The sequence below is a fragment of the Camellia sinensis genome, chromosome 2 (genome assembly GCF_055761805.1).
Source record: "Camellia sinensis isolate YWXY chromosome 2, ASM5576180v1, whole genome shotgun sequence".
In the NCBI taxonomy this organism is placed as follows: Eukaryota; Viridiplantae; Streptophyta; class Magnoliopsida; order Ericales; family Theaceae; genus Camellia; species Camellia sinensis.
This window is the reverse complement of record NC_138962.1, coordinates 104,314,922-104,330,729: the sequence shown is the minus strand read 5'-3', so window position 1 is coordinate 104,330,729 and position 15,808 is coordinate 104,314,922. Positions and strand designations below refer to the sequence as shown.

The 15,808-nt window shown below is 36.8% G+C and overlaps 1 protein-coding gene and 2 pseudogenes across 3 annotated transcripts in view; 2 read left to right on the top strand and 1 right to left on the bottom strand.

Moving 5' to 3' along the window:
• The first annotated feature begins 698 nt into the window (after positions 1-698).
• On the top strand, positions 699-8,580 carry LOC145820251 (putative disease resistance RPP13-like protein 1). 2 transcript variants are annotated; one of them, XM_082915352.1, is made up of 3 exons: positions 699-2,965; positions 6,524-6,603; positions 8,444-8,580. In XM_082915352.1, the coding sequence occupies exons 1-2, from the start codon at positions 1,272-1,274 to the stop codon at positions 6,546-6,548; spliced, it is 1,719 nt and encodes a 572-aa protein (XP_082771478.1). In that variant the 5' UTR covers positions 699-1,271; the 3' UTR covers positions 6,549-6,603; positions 8,444-8,580. The 2 variants fall into 2 exon arrangements, with proteins under 2 accessions (XP_082771478.1, XP_082771477.1); XM_082915351.1 differs by having other exon boundaries at positions 1,126-5,607; positions 8,444-8,515.
• A 1,001-nt stretch (positions 8,581-9,581) lies between these two features.
• Positions 9,582-11,941, top strand: LOC145816848 (cation/calcium exchanger 4 pseudogene; annotated as a pseudogene).
• Positions 11,942-13,661: 1,720 nt separating this feature from the next.
• LOC145789048 (nuclear pore complex protein NUP107-like) overlaps positions 13,662-15,808 on the bottom strand; it is a 53,725-nt pseudogene continuing 51,578 nt past the window's right edge. The window contains exon 23 of the transcript XR_014361466.1: positions 13,662-14,583. The product of XR_014361466.1 is annotated as a nuclear pore complex protein NUP107-like (transcript). The remainder of the gene's footprint in view (positions 14,584-15,808) is intronic.

The following is a 15,808-nucleotide window of genomic DNA, read 5'->3' as shown; positions in this document are numbered from 1 at the left end:
TTTGGCTAGAGTGGATGTGTTGTATTCTGTTGTATATGACCTCTGCACATTGGGGGGTTGAAAGAGGATACATATTAGAGGGTATTGAAAAACACTGCAGCTGCTTATTTTTGTAAAGTTGGTTTGCATAGTTTTGGTACTGAAAAAGATTGACAATTTGAGATGTATATACGTGTAAATATGTACCTTTCTTGAAACAAAATGGTAAAACTGTCAATTAAGTTTTTAATAAGCTACTAGGTGAGGTGACTAATAAATTGGAACAGAACACCAGGACCACACAACTCAAATCTAGGGAAGTTGCTAACTTTTAAATGTCTAATTTTTCACAAATTTGATTATTATAGAGGCACTTGTGATGGAATATAAATGGTTAGGGAGCCTATGCTTTATCATACTCTTACATTTGTACCTAATCCATAAAAAAACTAGAAAATGATTTTTAAAATAAAAATAAAAAAAGACTAGAAACCAAGAAGTCCAAGGAGAATGAAAATTCAGCAATATTAAACATTATTCATAAAAGGCCAGCCTCTCTCTCTATTCATATCTTTTCCTGATCACATCCACCAATTATACAGAGAAATTAATAAATAGAGTAGGTAGCAAACAAACTGGAAAAATGGCCAATGAGATGAGACTCCATTATTGTTGACTTCTAATTTCTTCATACCCCTTCTTTCACGACTTCCTCATTTGCTTTTGGTCAAAACTTACAATCTTCAGCTACTACACATTTGCAGAGCTTCTTCAAACTGTTTGTTCCTTCACAATTCCAAAATAGTTTGAACTTCGCAAAGTTTCAGCCTGTTTTTGATCTCTGTATTGCTTCGTTTCTTACCTTTCATATTTTTTTATCTACCAAAGTTGTTCCAAGTTTGCAGAGGTTCAGCCTGTTCTTGATCCCTGTATTGCTTCGTTTTGACTCAATTTCTTACCTTTACCACCAAAGTCGTTCCAAGTTTGCAAAGGTTCTTCAACCTGTCTTTGATATCTGTATTGCTTGGTTTCATCTTCCCTTCTCCTCTTGTATTGAGTATTGACCATGTTTTTTATTTATGCATTACTTGGTTTGTATTGAGTTTACAACCTTTACCTACCAAAGTTATTCCTTCAGACTGTTTTTCCATCTCTGTGTTGCTTCCTTTCTTACCTTTCTTATCCTTTACCTACATACCAAAGTTGTTTGAAATTCGCAGGGGTTGTTTGACCTGTTTTTTTATCTTTGTTTTGCTTGGTTTCATTACCTTTCCTTCTTTCAGAACAAACACATGGACGTATATGGGATCTTTATCTCTCCATTTGTGCAAGCTACGGTTGATAAATTGTCCTCTTATTTAATCAACTTAGTGAACACAGCGGACATTGGCACTGGCATCCAGAATCTGAAGAAGGCATTAGAGGATTTAGAGACTCTGTTGGCTGATGCAGAGAACAAACAAGTGTACGACAAGGATATCAAGAAGTGGCTAGAAGAGGTTCAACCTTTGGCTTACGATGCAGATGACTTATTGGATGATTTTGCCACTGAAGCTCTGGAAAGGAAGCTAATGGCGGAGGAGATGACGATGGGAAGAAGACCAGCTAAGTTTCCACGTGTCTCTTCTTTTGTTCCATTCAATTTAAAAAGTGGGTCAAAGCTAAATGAGATTACTAGTCAATTACAAGAAGTTGCTACAAAAGGAAAAGATCTTGGTTTAGATAAAAGACTTGTTGGGAGGATTTCTACAGATCTATGGCAGAGATCACAAACTACATGTTTGAAGGAACCTCACATTCATGGCAGAGATGAAGACATGAAGCAAATTATCGAATTGCTACTTGGGTATGCACCTACTGCAAAAAAGTTTGATGTAATTCCTATTGTAGGCATGGGTGGGATCGGCAAGACTACACTAGCTCAGCACATTTATGATCACGACAAAGTGGAAAAGCATTTCAATATGAAAGCATGGGTTTGTGTTTCTGTTGACTTTGACATTCTAGGAACAACAAAGGCAATTCTCGAGTCATTCACTCACCGTCCATGTGATTTGGGCAAGTTAAATGAGGTTCAAGTCCAACTAAGAGACACACTGGCAGAAAAAAAGTTTTTGCTTGTCCTAGATGATGTGTGGCACTATGGACGTGATGGGTGGAATTTGTTACGATCCCCATTTGGAGCTGGAGCACCTGGAAGTAAAATCATTGTGACAACACGAGACAGAGGTGTTGCAAAGCAGATGGGAATGGATAAATATCACAATTTGCACAACTTATCATATGAAGATTGTTGGTTAATCTTTGCCCAACATGCATTTGAGAATAGAAATATCATGGAATGCCCAGAATTGGTATCAATTGGTAAGAAAATTGTTGAGAACAGGTGCAGAGGCTTACCCTTGGCAGCGAGGGCCCTTGGCAGCTTATTATGTTGTAAACAAGAAGAACATGAATGGAAAGAGATACTAAACAGCAATATATGGAATGAGGAAAGTGGCATTCTCACGGCATTGAAATTGAGCTACCTTCATCTACCTGTCCATTTGAAAAGGTGTTTTTCCTACTGTGCAATTATCCCAAAGGACTACGAATTCATGGAGGTGGAATTAGTCTTGCTATGGATGGCTGAAGGTTTAATTGAGCAACCAAAAGGTGGAGACCAAATGGAAGATTTAGGCCGCAAGTATTTTCACGAATTGGTGTCAAGATCATTTTTTCAACCATCAAGTGGTAACAAATCGCAATTCATAATGCATGACCTCATCAATGATTTGGCTCAAGATGTTGCAGGGGACAAATGTTTTAGGTTGGAAAATAATTTAGAGGGTGGCAGGCAGAACAAGATTTCGGACAAAGCACGCCATGCATCTTATGTTGCCAGCCGTTGTGATGGAATCAAAAAATTTAAAGCTTTCGATGATGCCAAATGCTTACGAACATTCTTAGAATTTTTGCCACAACGACAATTTCATTGCATAACGAGGTACTTGTTTCATGATTTGTTGCCAAAGTTAAAATGCTTACGTGAGTTGCGTTTGTCTTGTCAAAAAATAGTTGAACTACCAGATTCCATTGGAGATCTAAAGCACTTGCGGTACCTTGATGTATCCCGTTCTAGGATTACAAGGTTACCTGACACAGTGGTAACTCTCTACAATTTACAAGTCTTGTTTTTGAAATTTTGTTCTCGACTTCAAAAGTTGCCTCTAAACATAGGGAGGCTAGTGAACTTGCGCCATTTTGACATGACTGGCGTGCATATTCGATCATTAGAAGAGATGCCACTACATATAGGTAAATTAACTAATCTCCAAACATTGTCAAATTTTATGGTGGGTAAAGATTGTGGGCGTAAAATAGGAGAGTTGAAAAACCTATCGCACATTCGAGGGGCAACGCACATATCAAGACTGGAGAATGTCAGTGGTGTTAAGGATGCAAGGGATGCCAATATAATGTCTAAGGAGGAGTTAAAAAATTTATCTCTAGAATGGACTGAATCTCATAGTTCACAGAATGACAAAGTTGAGAGGGATGTGCTTGACGTGATGAGACCTTTCAAATTGTTGGAACAACTCACCATCAGTGGGTATGGCAGTACAAAATTTCCAAACTGGGTTGGAGATGTTTGATTCTCCAAAATGGTGCTCATGCGATTAAAAGGTAGCAAATGCTGCACATCTTTGCCACCACTTGGACAACTACCCTTGCTTAAAGACCTTTACATTGAAGGAATGAGTGCAATAAAGCGCTTGGGTTGTGAGTTCTATGGGCAACAGTGTGGTGCCAAACCTTTCCCCTCTCTAGAGAGACTGAGCTTTGAGTTTATGCCAGAATGGGAGGATTGGTCTGCTTTTGAAACAGAGGGAGTTCAGCCGTTCGGTCATCTCAGTAAGCTTTCCATCATAAATTGTCCCAAACTTGTTGGAAGATTACCAAATGATCTTCCTTGTCTCAATTCTCTCAAAATTGATGGTTGTCCGCAGTTGTTGATTGATGTTTCGAGCCTCGTTTTGCCATCACTTGCGTCCTTGTCAATGAATAATGTCATGCTCCCAAGCCTTCCAGCACTCTTAGGGATGAAGAACACAATTGAACTTGGTTCCCTCACCTTGGATATTAGCCATGTTACAGTTCTTGACTCCCTCTGCCATCCAAGCACAACTGATGAAGAGTTACTGGCTAATGAAATGTCTAAGCATTTGACTTCAATAACTGCTTTGAGCATTTCTCATCTTGAAAAACTGGCGTTCCTACCAACAAGGTTTACTCGAGATTTGATGGGACTCGAGAAATTAAACATTAGTAACTGCCAAGAACTCATAACATTGTGGCGTAATAAGGTGAGAATACAAGTATGTCTTCCTTCCCTCTGCCATTTGGTGATTTCTCGTTGCCCCAAACTCGTTTGCTTGTTTGAAGAAGAGCATGAAAAAGGAGGAGAAGGTTCAAAAAAGCAGCAACATGAGGGGCTGCCTTGCATGACAAGACTCGAGTACTTAACAATTGAAGAGTGTGGAATGCTGAAGAAACTGCCACAAGATCTGCACACATACACATCTCTTGGGGTGCTTAGAATCCGTTGTGTAAGTCTCATCTCTTTTCCAATGAAAGGTTTGCCATCTATGCTGAGAGAACTTAGTGTCTCATGGTGTGATGCTTTACAGTCCCTACCCGGCTTGATGACACTCAATAATCTGCAAGAGTTGCGGGTTTCTAAATGTGCATCACTCACATATTTATTGTCAAGAGGTGGGCTACCATCCACACTAAAACAACTTCAGATTGACTTGTGTGAAACTCTGGAATCACTTTTTGCAGAGGAAGGGATAAAAATTGATTGTCCATCTCTTGAAACTATTTGTATCGAATTGTGTGGGAGTCTCGAATCTTTACCTGAAGCCAATAATCTCAGGGATCTCAGTGAATTGCACATAAACGATTGTTCTAATCTGGAGCCCCTGTCACTTGGTGGTCGTGATGAGAACAACAACAACATCAACCAACTCACTTCGCTTCAAAAGCTGTGTTTACAGAATTGCAGAGCAGGAATGGTCTCCTACTTTGTCAAGGAAGGGAGTTTCCCCACCAACATCACTTCACTTCGAATCGGGAATTTGAGAGTGGACGACGTGGGTCAACTTCCAGTTCCGCCTCCATCTCCATTAGAGTGGGGTTTGCACAAACTATCTTCTCTTACAACACTCGAACTTGATGGCCGAGATTGGCCGTGGGGAGATACGGTGTCCTTTCCAGAAGAAGGGATGTTCCTGCCCACCTCTCTCATCACTTTGAGAATCAACAACTTCCCAAATCTGGAAAGACTCTCTTATGAGGAGTTTCAAAACCTCACCTCTCTTGAAAGACTTGATATCTGGTATTGCCCTAGGCTCGCGTCCTTTCCACAGGATGGGTTGCCTCCCTCTCTTTTGCATCTATGGATCTATGACTGCCCTGAGCTTGCGACCTTTCCAGAACTAGGATTCCCTCCCTCGCTTTTGTCACTGCGGATCGCACAGTGTAATCCAATACTGGAACAGAAGTGTACAAAGGGGAAAGAATATTGGCCCATCATCCAATACATTCCTCAAGTAGATGTATATTCCTGAAGCAGCCAACTGCAAGGTACAAACAGACAAACACAAAATCTGTCGTAGCATTTTTATTTATTTATTTTCTCATCACCAATATCATCTCAGATTTTTATCACAAGTGAGAGTTTACTATCTACTTCTTTTGGCTCCTAAGAGAGTTCTAGTTTGTTGTGATTGTGAATGTTGAAATATTTTCTCATTACTATCGACTTCTTTGTCTTTTCCTTTCAATTATTTCCTTTTCTCTTAATTTTCATTCTCATTTGTTATTTTACTGATGGAAAAATTGCCCTCTTCGTTTTGAAAAGAATTTGGTTATGACTTTTGAAAAGAGATTTGAATTGTGTGTTATGAGTTTTAAAAATAATTTTTGAATTGAATTTTGAGTTATATGTTTAGTTATGAGTTTTGAAATTTTTTGATTAGAATCACAATTCCAAAACTAATCCAAACACAACTTATTTTTCTATAACATGTTTTCTCTAGAAAATGATCTCCTATGTTTTATTGCAACTTGAAACTAATGTACTAGTGGTTGTATTAGCGGTGGTGTTGGTTGTAGTGGGGGTGGTGGCGGCGATGGTGGTGGTAGTGTGGTGGTATTGGTAAGACTTCAGATCAAAAAATGTTTTACACATCGGGAAAAAAAATTTCATCTTCAAAAGTGTAAAGCATTTTTCACTCAAAAAGGTTTGTTTTGTATTTACCATAGAAAACATTTTCCATTTAACTTTCATTTTCTATCATACTAACAGCCCGAAAATGTGACAAACATTTTTCCAAAAAACATTTTCAGCCAAAACAAACAAAGCATAAGAGATGAATTTTTTTTAGGTTTAGCAAATACTCTACTCTGTAGGTTCTGATGGTTCACTTTTACTTTAGGAATACATTAGTTCTCAAATTCATCCTCATCACCAACTCACGCAAAAATAATTTTTTTCCAGGTTCTTCATTCACAATCCGAGCTAGACGGTGCCTTTTCTCTTGATCTTTCATTTTTCCTGTACTGCTGTTTCGATTCCAGGTAATTGGCAGACAAAATTTCCTTTGTCTTTAATTTCATTATGTTATCTATTTGTAGTCCATACCATGGCTTCCAGTTTCATTTCAATAGAATTAGAATTATGTATTCCACTTTTGCAATTTTTTGGACTTAGGTGGGACATGAAAATTTGGTGTGTCCCATTTATGCAGAACATATAGCAATGCCAGAGACAGCATAATGTATCATATCCATGGCAGCATGGAATATATTTTGGGAAAATTAATCTATTACATCAACAATTGAAATGTTGACATACGATGTATTAGCTAGCTGCATAATGTTTCCAATGGCTACAAAATAAATGATTTGGTAATTTGTATTAGTTCGAGTTATTTGTTCTTTTTTGAAATTGCCAAGACAAGAGCTAATGAGTGGTTCCATTTCACTTGGAATGTTGATGTTGTTTTTCATCTGCTTCATGAGTACATTCGCCTACTTCACCAAATACAAACACACCTCCATGAGCATCGACAATATTTTTAACCCTAAAGAGGACAACTTCCTCAGTCTGTTACAAACCTGCAGTTGCAGCTTGTAAAGCTGTGCTTTTCTGTATTTTTTCCATGTTTTGTTGAAAATTTAAATAGAAAAATGTACTGACTATTGTCCAGGGGCGGAGCTATGCTTTGAACCTCTAAACTTCAAATTTTTGATAGAGTATATGTAAAAAATTATGCGTATTTACAAATTGAACCTAGTGGGCCTAAATAAAATAAATTAATTTTTAAACTTTTACAAATTGACCCTAGTAGGTAAAAACAAAATCAAACTTTATTAAGAAATTTAGGCTTCTAGAAACAAACCAAAATGAAAAGTCGGCGTGGACAATTGTAGTAGTGTAGACATTTACTTATTTTTATTGAAGTAATGGTGTTAATATCCCAATATTTTGTTTTTACTTGTAATTTCACTAGTTTGGGTTACTTTTGTCAATGTGATTTGGGAATATATGAAATTTACAGAGTATTATGTGAATGTTAATGTTGATAAATTGTGTCGAACTAAAAATATGATATATGACATTGATGATGCTTTGTTAAATGACCCCGATAAAGGAAATTCCTGGCTATGCCACTGCTATTGTCATTACCTTTTTGTTCTGATGGCTTTGTTGTTGTGGAAACAAACTTTAGAATGTATGCATGCTCATCATCTAAACTGCATTGCGAGTTTTTGCGCCTCTTTTCAAGGTATGCCAAAAATTTGCTTGATTAGTACTTTGGATGCTCTATTCTAAAATAAGGCTTTATCCAGTAATGTAGAAAACTCTCATAGGTGATAAAGGATTAAGAGACAGGAAAGAAAAAAAAATGATAAAGGATTAAGAGACGAGAAAAAAAAATGATGGAGTAAGAGATATTTCAAGAGAATTGAGAAGAAGTCCTCTCTATAATTGAAAAAACCTCCCTCCAATACAATCTTAGGCAAGACTTTTGATCATTTAAATTTCCAAACCTTGCAAAAAATCACTTTGTGTTTTTAAGCCTTTCTCCTTGCATGCTATTCTACATTTGACAGTTAGTAAGCCATCTAGTCTAGTAATCCATAGTTACTTTACCACTCCAAAAATGGCAATATGGAAGAATCAGTCATTTCATCTTTTACTTGATAGAGTAGCTAAGACTTTACAATAATAGTTAATAAAATGATTAAGTTTGGTCCGTTTTCCTTTATGTGAGTTTGAGTCTGGTTGCTAATTTCAATTTATTTGTTATTAAGCAAATTCGATTGCCTTCTCATCTCCACTACAATTGTGTTCATGTATATTACTTTGAACCTCTTATCAACTTATGGTTTTGTTTCCATATCTTGCTGGTAGCTTTTGAGGATGCTTGACTCTCCACAACAATATTGAGGTTTGTTATGGGAAAACTATATAAAAAAAATAAAATGGTAGTGCAGGCTGAAATACCCTTGCACATCTGAGAGTTCCCTCGTCGTCGAAGGTAATAGATTATGTGTGCAATCTGCAAGAAAGGATTTGAAGTGATTTGAATGTCTGGTGTGTGATGATTTGGAAAGTTAGACGGATTCCATGTTGATGCTAAAGTTTGCTCCTTTATTGATGAAAGCCCTGATGTCTGGAATGCAATGAAGCTCTCATCACATAGTGCTTTTTGGATTTTGAAGCTGAGTTGATATGCAAAATCCCTTTTTCCCCAAGGCTTGCTGATGACAAATTGGTTTGGCAATTTACTAAAAATGGCCTTCTTTTTTCTGTTAATCTGTATATCATTTGGAGATGGATTTGCAAAGAAGACAAACACCTGTCAGTTCTTCAGATGGGGTGAGTTTTGAAAGGGCATTTTGGAAGAAGATTTGGCTGCTGAAAGTTCTGAATAAAGTGAAAATCTTTGGATGGAAAATCTGCTCGAATATCCTTCCTGTTTAATGAAACTTGAGTAGGTGCAAAGTAATTCAATTTGATGACTGTTATTGTACATTAGTGTTGTTTTTGGTGGTTTGAGTTCGCTTACAATGTGATTGACAATGTTAGAATTGTAGTCATTCACTTCCGCACCCAACAAAATTTGTGGATCAATGCAGTTCTGGGCCCTTTTTAAGTCTCTTGACGCAACACATCTTCATTTGTAGAATTTAACTTTCACATGGTATTCACTTTTCAAGAGCATTCTTGAGAGAATGTTTTATTACTTGCTCATATAAATTATGTAAAGCACAATTACTTGAACAAAGTCCTGATCCTGTATTCAATTTAGTTGATGTTCTAAAGAAAAATGCTAGTTTGGCACTTGGCACGTAATACCTGCCCAAAAAAAATAATAAAATAAAAAATCCTATTGAGTCGAGTATAAAATTGTCTAAAGGAAAAAGACAAAATATGTTTATGTGGATATACATAATATATCTATACCACATATGTGTGTGTATGTGTATGTGTATATTCAAAGCCTTAATCTCATTTATCTATTATAATTCTTCTCATTATTGTCATAATGGCTGATAGTATTATTCCTCATTCTATGGCTATCAACTTTAATCTTATTCTGGCATTGTAGTTGTGGAATGATTCTTTTGCAACATACGGATTAATATAATGCTGAAGGGCCTCTTGTTTTTTTTATGGTTATATGGAGAGTTAACACACATGGATCTAATTTAGTTTCTCTTTTGCTTCTAATGACACTCTCAAACTGAAGTTAGAGTAGTGTTTTTTGTTCACTTTTCTAAGTACAAACTCAAGTCTTTTAATTTGAAACTCATTCCCAACACCCAGAGAACCTGATACTTGTTGAATTTTGAAAAATCTCCTTGATATATCCATGCTTCATCCAAAAATTCAAGAATTTGAAAAGTTTTCTCAATTTAGTTTTGGGCATTTAAATTAGGACAATGATATTTAAAAACTTGAATCCAGTGGGTATTATTAACTAATACTCTATCTAACTTGCTGGTTTTTTCCTTTTCTTGTTTTTTAGTCCAAGTGAACCAAAACCCTTTGGATTAAGGTCTTCCATAAGTAGTTCAACAAGGCAACCATTGAACTCATGTATTGCAGCTCATCAAGATTGCTATTTCCAGTGTCTCACTTTGAAACTTTTAAGGCTGTGTTTAGATCAAGAATCCTAGGATTACGGAGGGAGAGAAAAATAGATAGGGAAGTGAAAAATTTTAGCTTCTATTTCATACATTTTTTCCCTTATTTTTTTATTTCCTTCCACAAATCCCCCACAAATTCTTGATCCAAAAGCACTCTAAGAATATCCTCATCCAAGTGAGGCAGGAATCATGTCATGTCGTGTTGTGTCGTCGCGGGTTCGTGTCCAAAACACCCAACACTAACACGATCCATTTAATTAAACGTGTCAAATATCAAAACACCGACCTAACCTACTTGTGATCATATCAATCCGAACATGACACAGCTAACATGGTTACCATTAGAATTTATTTTAGATTATAAGCAATTTGTGCAAACTAAATCAAGCAAACCTGTTTCAAATCACATATAAGGGTAACTTATTTAAATATTAACACCAACAACATAATATATAAAATAAAATACATTGAAGTGTAAATAACTGAAAGTAATTGCAATTATATGGAGATGCAAGTCAGAGCAATGTGAGAGGTGTATCCCATGCCACATATTCCACGTGCAGCTCGTTACTCGTGTCACTTTCATTGATTTTGTATGTTGGTAAGGTGAGTGTGGGGTGAGCCATTGCATTTGTCTTGATTTATGCGGTTTATGCATTTGTTGTTGCTGCGAGTGAGATTTTGAGGAAACATACTTGGAGATTGAAATTGGATGTTGTTACACTGTTGCTTCCTGTCAAAGGAAGTGTGTTCTCTCAAGGGAACCAAGAGGATGACTCTATCTGTAGTACTTTGCTTGACATGGACACAGAAGGTGATACAATCATATCCCATAGTGCATTGCCTCAGTAGATGTGGGCGTCAAATGTCACAATATATTCAAATTAGTCAACTAAGGTGTCTAACAATGAGAGTCCTATGTGGGGCTAGATTGATGATGGCATAGAAACTGAGCACTCGTCATTCTCCTGTTCTAAACTATGTTCAACAATGGAGTTGTCTTAACAGTGCCATGCTGGTTGACAATTCCTCTAGTTGAGGAATCTCGGTCAAAAGTCTCTACATTGTAGGCAGTGCTTCACATGCTCTCATTCTTCTGGCATTTCTCTGGAGTACTCAAGATTGTGGATTCTAAAAGAAGAAAGGTTTCTTATATGCATGGTGTTTCCATTGGTTGTGCATTTGGTGTTCTTGCATTTCAGTACACTAGATCACATCGTCCACCTCAGAAGTTTTTACTTCCATTGGTTTTGGGTGGATTTTTGATGAGTATCGTTTGGTTCTACAGGATTGCAAACAAGCTTGTTGCTCTGTTGGTATGATTGGGTTTCTAGGGGTTAATCCATCAATCCATGGATTAAATTTATTGGCATAGGGCAACTCGATGGGTGATTTAGTGTCAAATGTTGCATTGGCAATGAATAGTGGGGATGGTGTGCAGATCACCTTGTCTGGATGCTATGCAAGTCTGATGTTCAACACACTTATTGGTTTGGGGATCTCAATGTTGCTTAGAGCCTGGTCAGAGAAACCTGGCTTGTACATTGTTCCACAAGATAGAAGCCTCTTCTATACTATGGGATTTCTTATCTCAGGACCTATCTGGGCACTTGTTGTTTTACCAAGGAATGATATGCGTCCTACTAGGAGGCTCGGAGTGGGCCTCATTACCCTCTACTTGATATTTCTCTCTGTTAGGGTAATCAGTGCCACAGGAATCAAATCATTGGCTAGTCTAAGTTGGCATTTGATTTAGCGAATATTAAGGAAGAGCAATGTGGGTGCACTATCCCACATCGCTCTGTGAGAGATCACAGCTTCACTACATAAGTGGACTAACTCCCTTAGACTAGTATGAGGCCTTTTTAAAGTCGCGAGGGGTTTTGCCTAACTCCAAAATGGACAATATCATGCTAGTCGGGGAGGGTTAGCTGTTTCATTTGGCGCCTTCGGTGGGAACTCCCTGCTCAGGCAGCCAGTCTACTAGGGAGTTATGTGGGTGCACTATCCCACATCACTTTATGAGAGATCACAACTCCACTACATAAGTGGACTAACTCCCTTAGACTAGTATGAGGCCTTTTAAAGCCGTAAGGGTTAGTTGTTGGATTTCGCCCAACTCCAAAGTGGATAATATCGTGAATTACTTAAAATATTTAAAAAGTTCACTAAAAATGAAAAATAAAAAACTCAAAAACTATTTTAATAATTGTAAGTGTGATTTAAACTTCTCAAAACAATAGATTGTGAATTTATATTTGATGGGGGTCTCTTAACTTTTTAATGAGATTAATTTATATCAAACAAAATATTGATAACATGATTTTTTTTTTTTTTTTTTCAAATTTTTGATAGTTTGATGGGTTACTCGGACCCATTGGTTACTATGTGGAGTCACCCCTAAACAAGATACATCCCCACTATTTAGCGACGATGGTCAACATTGACCACATTGACGACTACGATTGGGGAGGCGCTGCTCTAGCCACCCTCTATAGATATGCTAGTATTGTCATGCGCTGCTGAGAGATGACCATCGAAGGGCATTACAAATGATGGAAGGTACAATTTACTGTTTTATGTCATTTATACATTGTACATGTCATTTATGCATTTATTCTAAAATTTTTGCCTCATCTAATACTAATCAACTCTCTGAATTGTAGATCTAGAGCTTTGAGTATTTCAGGGCGAATGCCCCTGACGCTCAAGAGATGGACTAGCACGTCGTCCCGACAATACTTCTGTTAGCATCGCCGCCAGGCCCCAAGGTTGTCGAGCTCTTACAAGTTTAGATAGTATTTCGACATAGTGACCCCCGATTAGGTAATTGGCTTAATCCCTCTTCAATCATGTACTCTGTTGCTCTCATTCATTATGCTTTGAGATTTCTAAACTTCATACTTGTCTTGTTTGTGACTTGGGCGTTGTAGGCAAGTTGGCATCGGATATCATGATGTGCTTCATAGCAGTTCTTGCCATCACTCTGGTGAGTTGGAGAGGATTTTGCTAGAGGGCCTCTTCTGTCGAGTTTGGTATTTCAACAAGTGGGGATGCTACTAGTCTATGGAGATGGTCGCCCCCAGAGTACCTGTCGTGGTACCAGATTGCATGCAGACTACTGACACCTTCAATTTAGAGGACACCATAACAGCCATAGAGGGCACCAATGTAGAGATCTTTTATGATGTGGCATCTAATTCCTTCATGACTACGACTTCCTTACTAAGTGAAGGTAGAGAAGCATATATGGCACAGTACAATCCATCTATCCCCAATATTGTGATCAATTCATCGCGCATGCACTTTGTGTGAGACAAGAGTGTGTGTTTGTGTGTGACTACTTCCCCCTTTTTTATGAAAAATGCTAGGAACCCACCCTTATGGACCCCGAATTTACCTCCAATGTGTTTGTGTAGTGGAAATTGAATTGATGAAGCATGGGGTCTACATATGAATTGAATCTAAGCCATTAATTTCTTTTTTTGGTAAATTCTATGTAGATATGAATTTGTAGTATTGTTGCTTTTTTATAGGAGGCAGAGTTACTATTTCATCCGACAAGTTGTTTAAATTTTTTTTTTTTTTTTGCCATAATTCCATTTTTACAAGTTTTTATTTTCAAAACCATAACGTTATAAATTTTAACCAATTGAGATTTTACAATCTTAACATTAGCTTAGACAATAAAATCCAACCACCACCATCACTAACCATCACAATAAGCATAACACATTTTAATTATTATATCAAATTTCTTATAATTTGAAATATAAAATCCAATAAACAAAACCCAAAATTGGTTAAAAAAATCATTTGTTCCAAAAAATCATAAAATTAATCAAGATTTTTGAAGCAAATCGATTTTTTAGGAACCGCCAGAATTAATTTATGTATATTGCACATACATATCACTCCCTACATTAAAGACTCCAACATGAAACCCATACCATGCCTTTTTGGTGATTATGCGTTTTTTTTTTTTTTTTTTTTTTGAGAAGCAAAGAAATAGATATATATTAGCTTGAGTAGCCATTAACTTGTCTAGATAGTACATGAGTCTAGATTAACTTTAGAAATACAAAGAAAATCAAAATCCTTATTAATTAGCTTAATATCATTAATATTAGCCGCAATGCTCCAATCAGGGATGCCTTGCAGTTGCAAAGTAGATACCAAAACTTGACTATCTGTGAAAATGGAGATGCTTAATAGATGCTGGCCTTTAGCCCAATGAATAGCTTACCAGCACACTTTAACTTCGGCCAGCAATGGAGAAGGAAGTTCCATCCTAAAAGCATAATCTTGAACACGTGATTGATCTATATTGAAAACACATGCCATGCCCACAGTTTGATCAGCTGCCCGCCACGAACCATCTATGACAAAAGTCCACACCTAGTAATCTATCACATTAGAGAGAGAATTTGCAAGCATCCGTATATCATCATTATTACAAACATCAGCAGTAGATGTTGAGGTATTAAAGCCTACTCTAAACATGGGGATGATCTTCAAGTAACATTAGAGGTAAGCTCCTGAGCAAGAAGATTTGCTTGTACTTGTGTCATATTCACGCCTTTAAACACATAACCAAACGGTCCAAAGAAGAGCAATGGATTGCACAATAATTTCATGATTCCAAACCTTCTTAATCTATTGTTTGAACCAGTCCCAAAAAAACATGGGATTTTCTTAGAAAAATAAGGCCTAATGAAGAAGCTCACCAAACCCGTTAAGAATACTGGCATTCAAAGAAAGTGTTCCATAGTCTCGATTCCTTTATCACATTGTGGACAACTAGGCTCAGTGAAAACTCATCTCCCATACAACACCCATCGGACCAAAAAGATACAGTGAAGACACTTCTATAAGAAAAGTGTCCACTTAGGTAGTCTAAGATTCTACAATCGCTTTCAAATGGGATCTCCAGAATGGTGACGTGTACCCCTACGGCCTGAGATTGCTGCACATAAATAACCCACCTTAATGGTGTATTGGTTGCATTTAGTAAAGGCCCCAATAATTGGATCTCGTGAAGGCACCACCGGTAAATGAATTACCCTAATATAATCTACGCACTCCAGTGGAAGGAATACTCATAGAAGATCGACCCTCCAAGCATGATTTTGAGTATCAATAAAATGAGATAGATTCGAGCATGTTAAAGAACTGCGAATAGTTGGAATCCATTGATCCTCTAAAGAGGATTAATTAACTTACTATCCCCTACCAAACATGGACTTGAGAACATTTAATGGAATAAAAGTGAGAATTCTACTAAATAATTATGCTTAAAATAATTAGTTTTCGATGAATTAAATTTTTTTTAAATTAAAAAATAATAGTCAGTAGTTCAAAGGGGAAATATCATTTTGACAACAGTACACAATATTTTCAATTTAGTTGTTAAAGTTAATTAAATTTTCTTTTGATATTGCAAAGTTTCCACTAAATTAATATTATTCTTTCCAACTTTTCATTAAAATGGTATTTCCCTTGCGTAGAAAAGAACAAATACAGGACCAAGATCTACTTGCTGCATAGAAAAGAACTATCCAAAACACGCCACTTAAAAAAAATTAAAAAATAAACAAATAAAAACTTCAACCCTTCATCCATT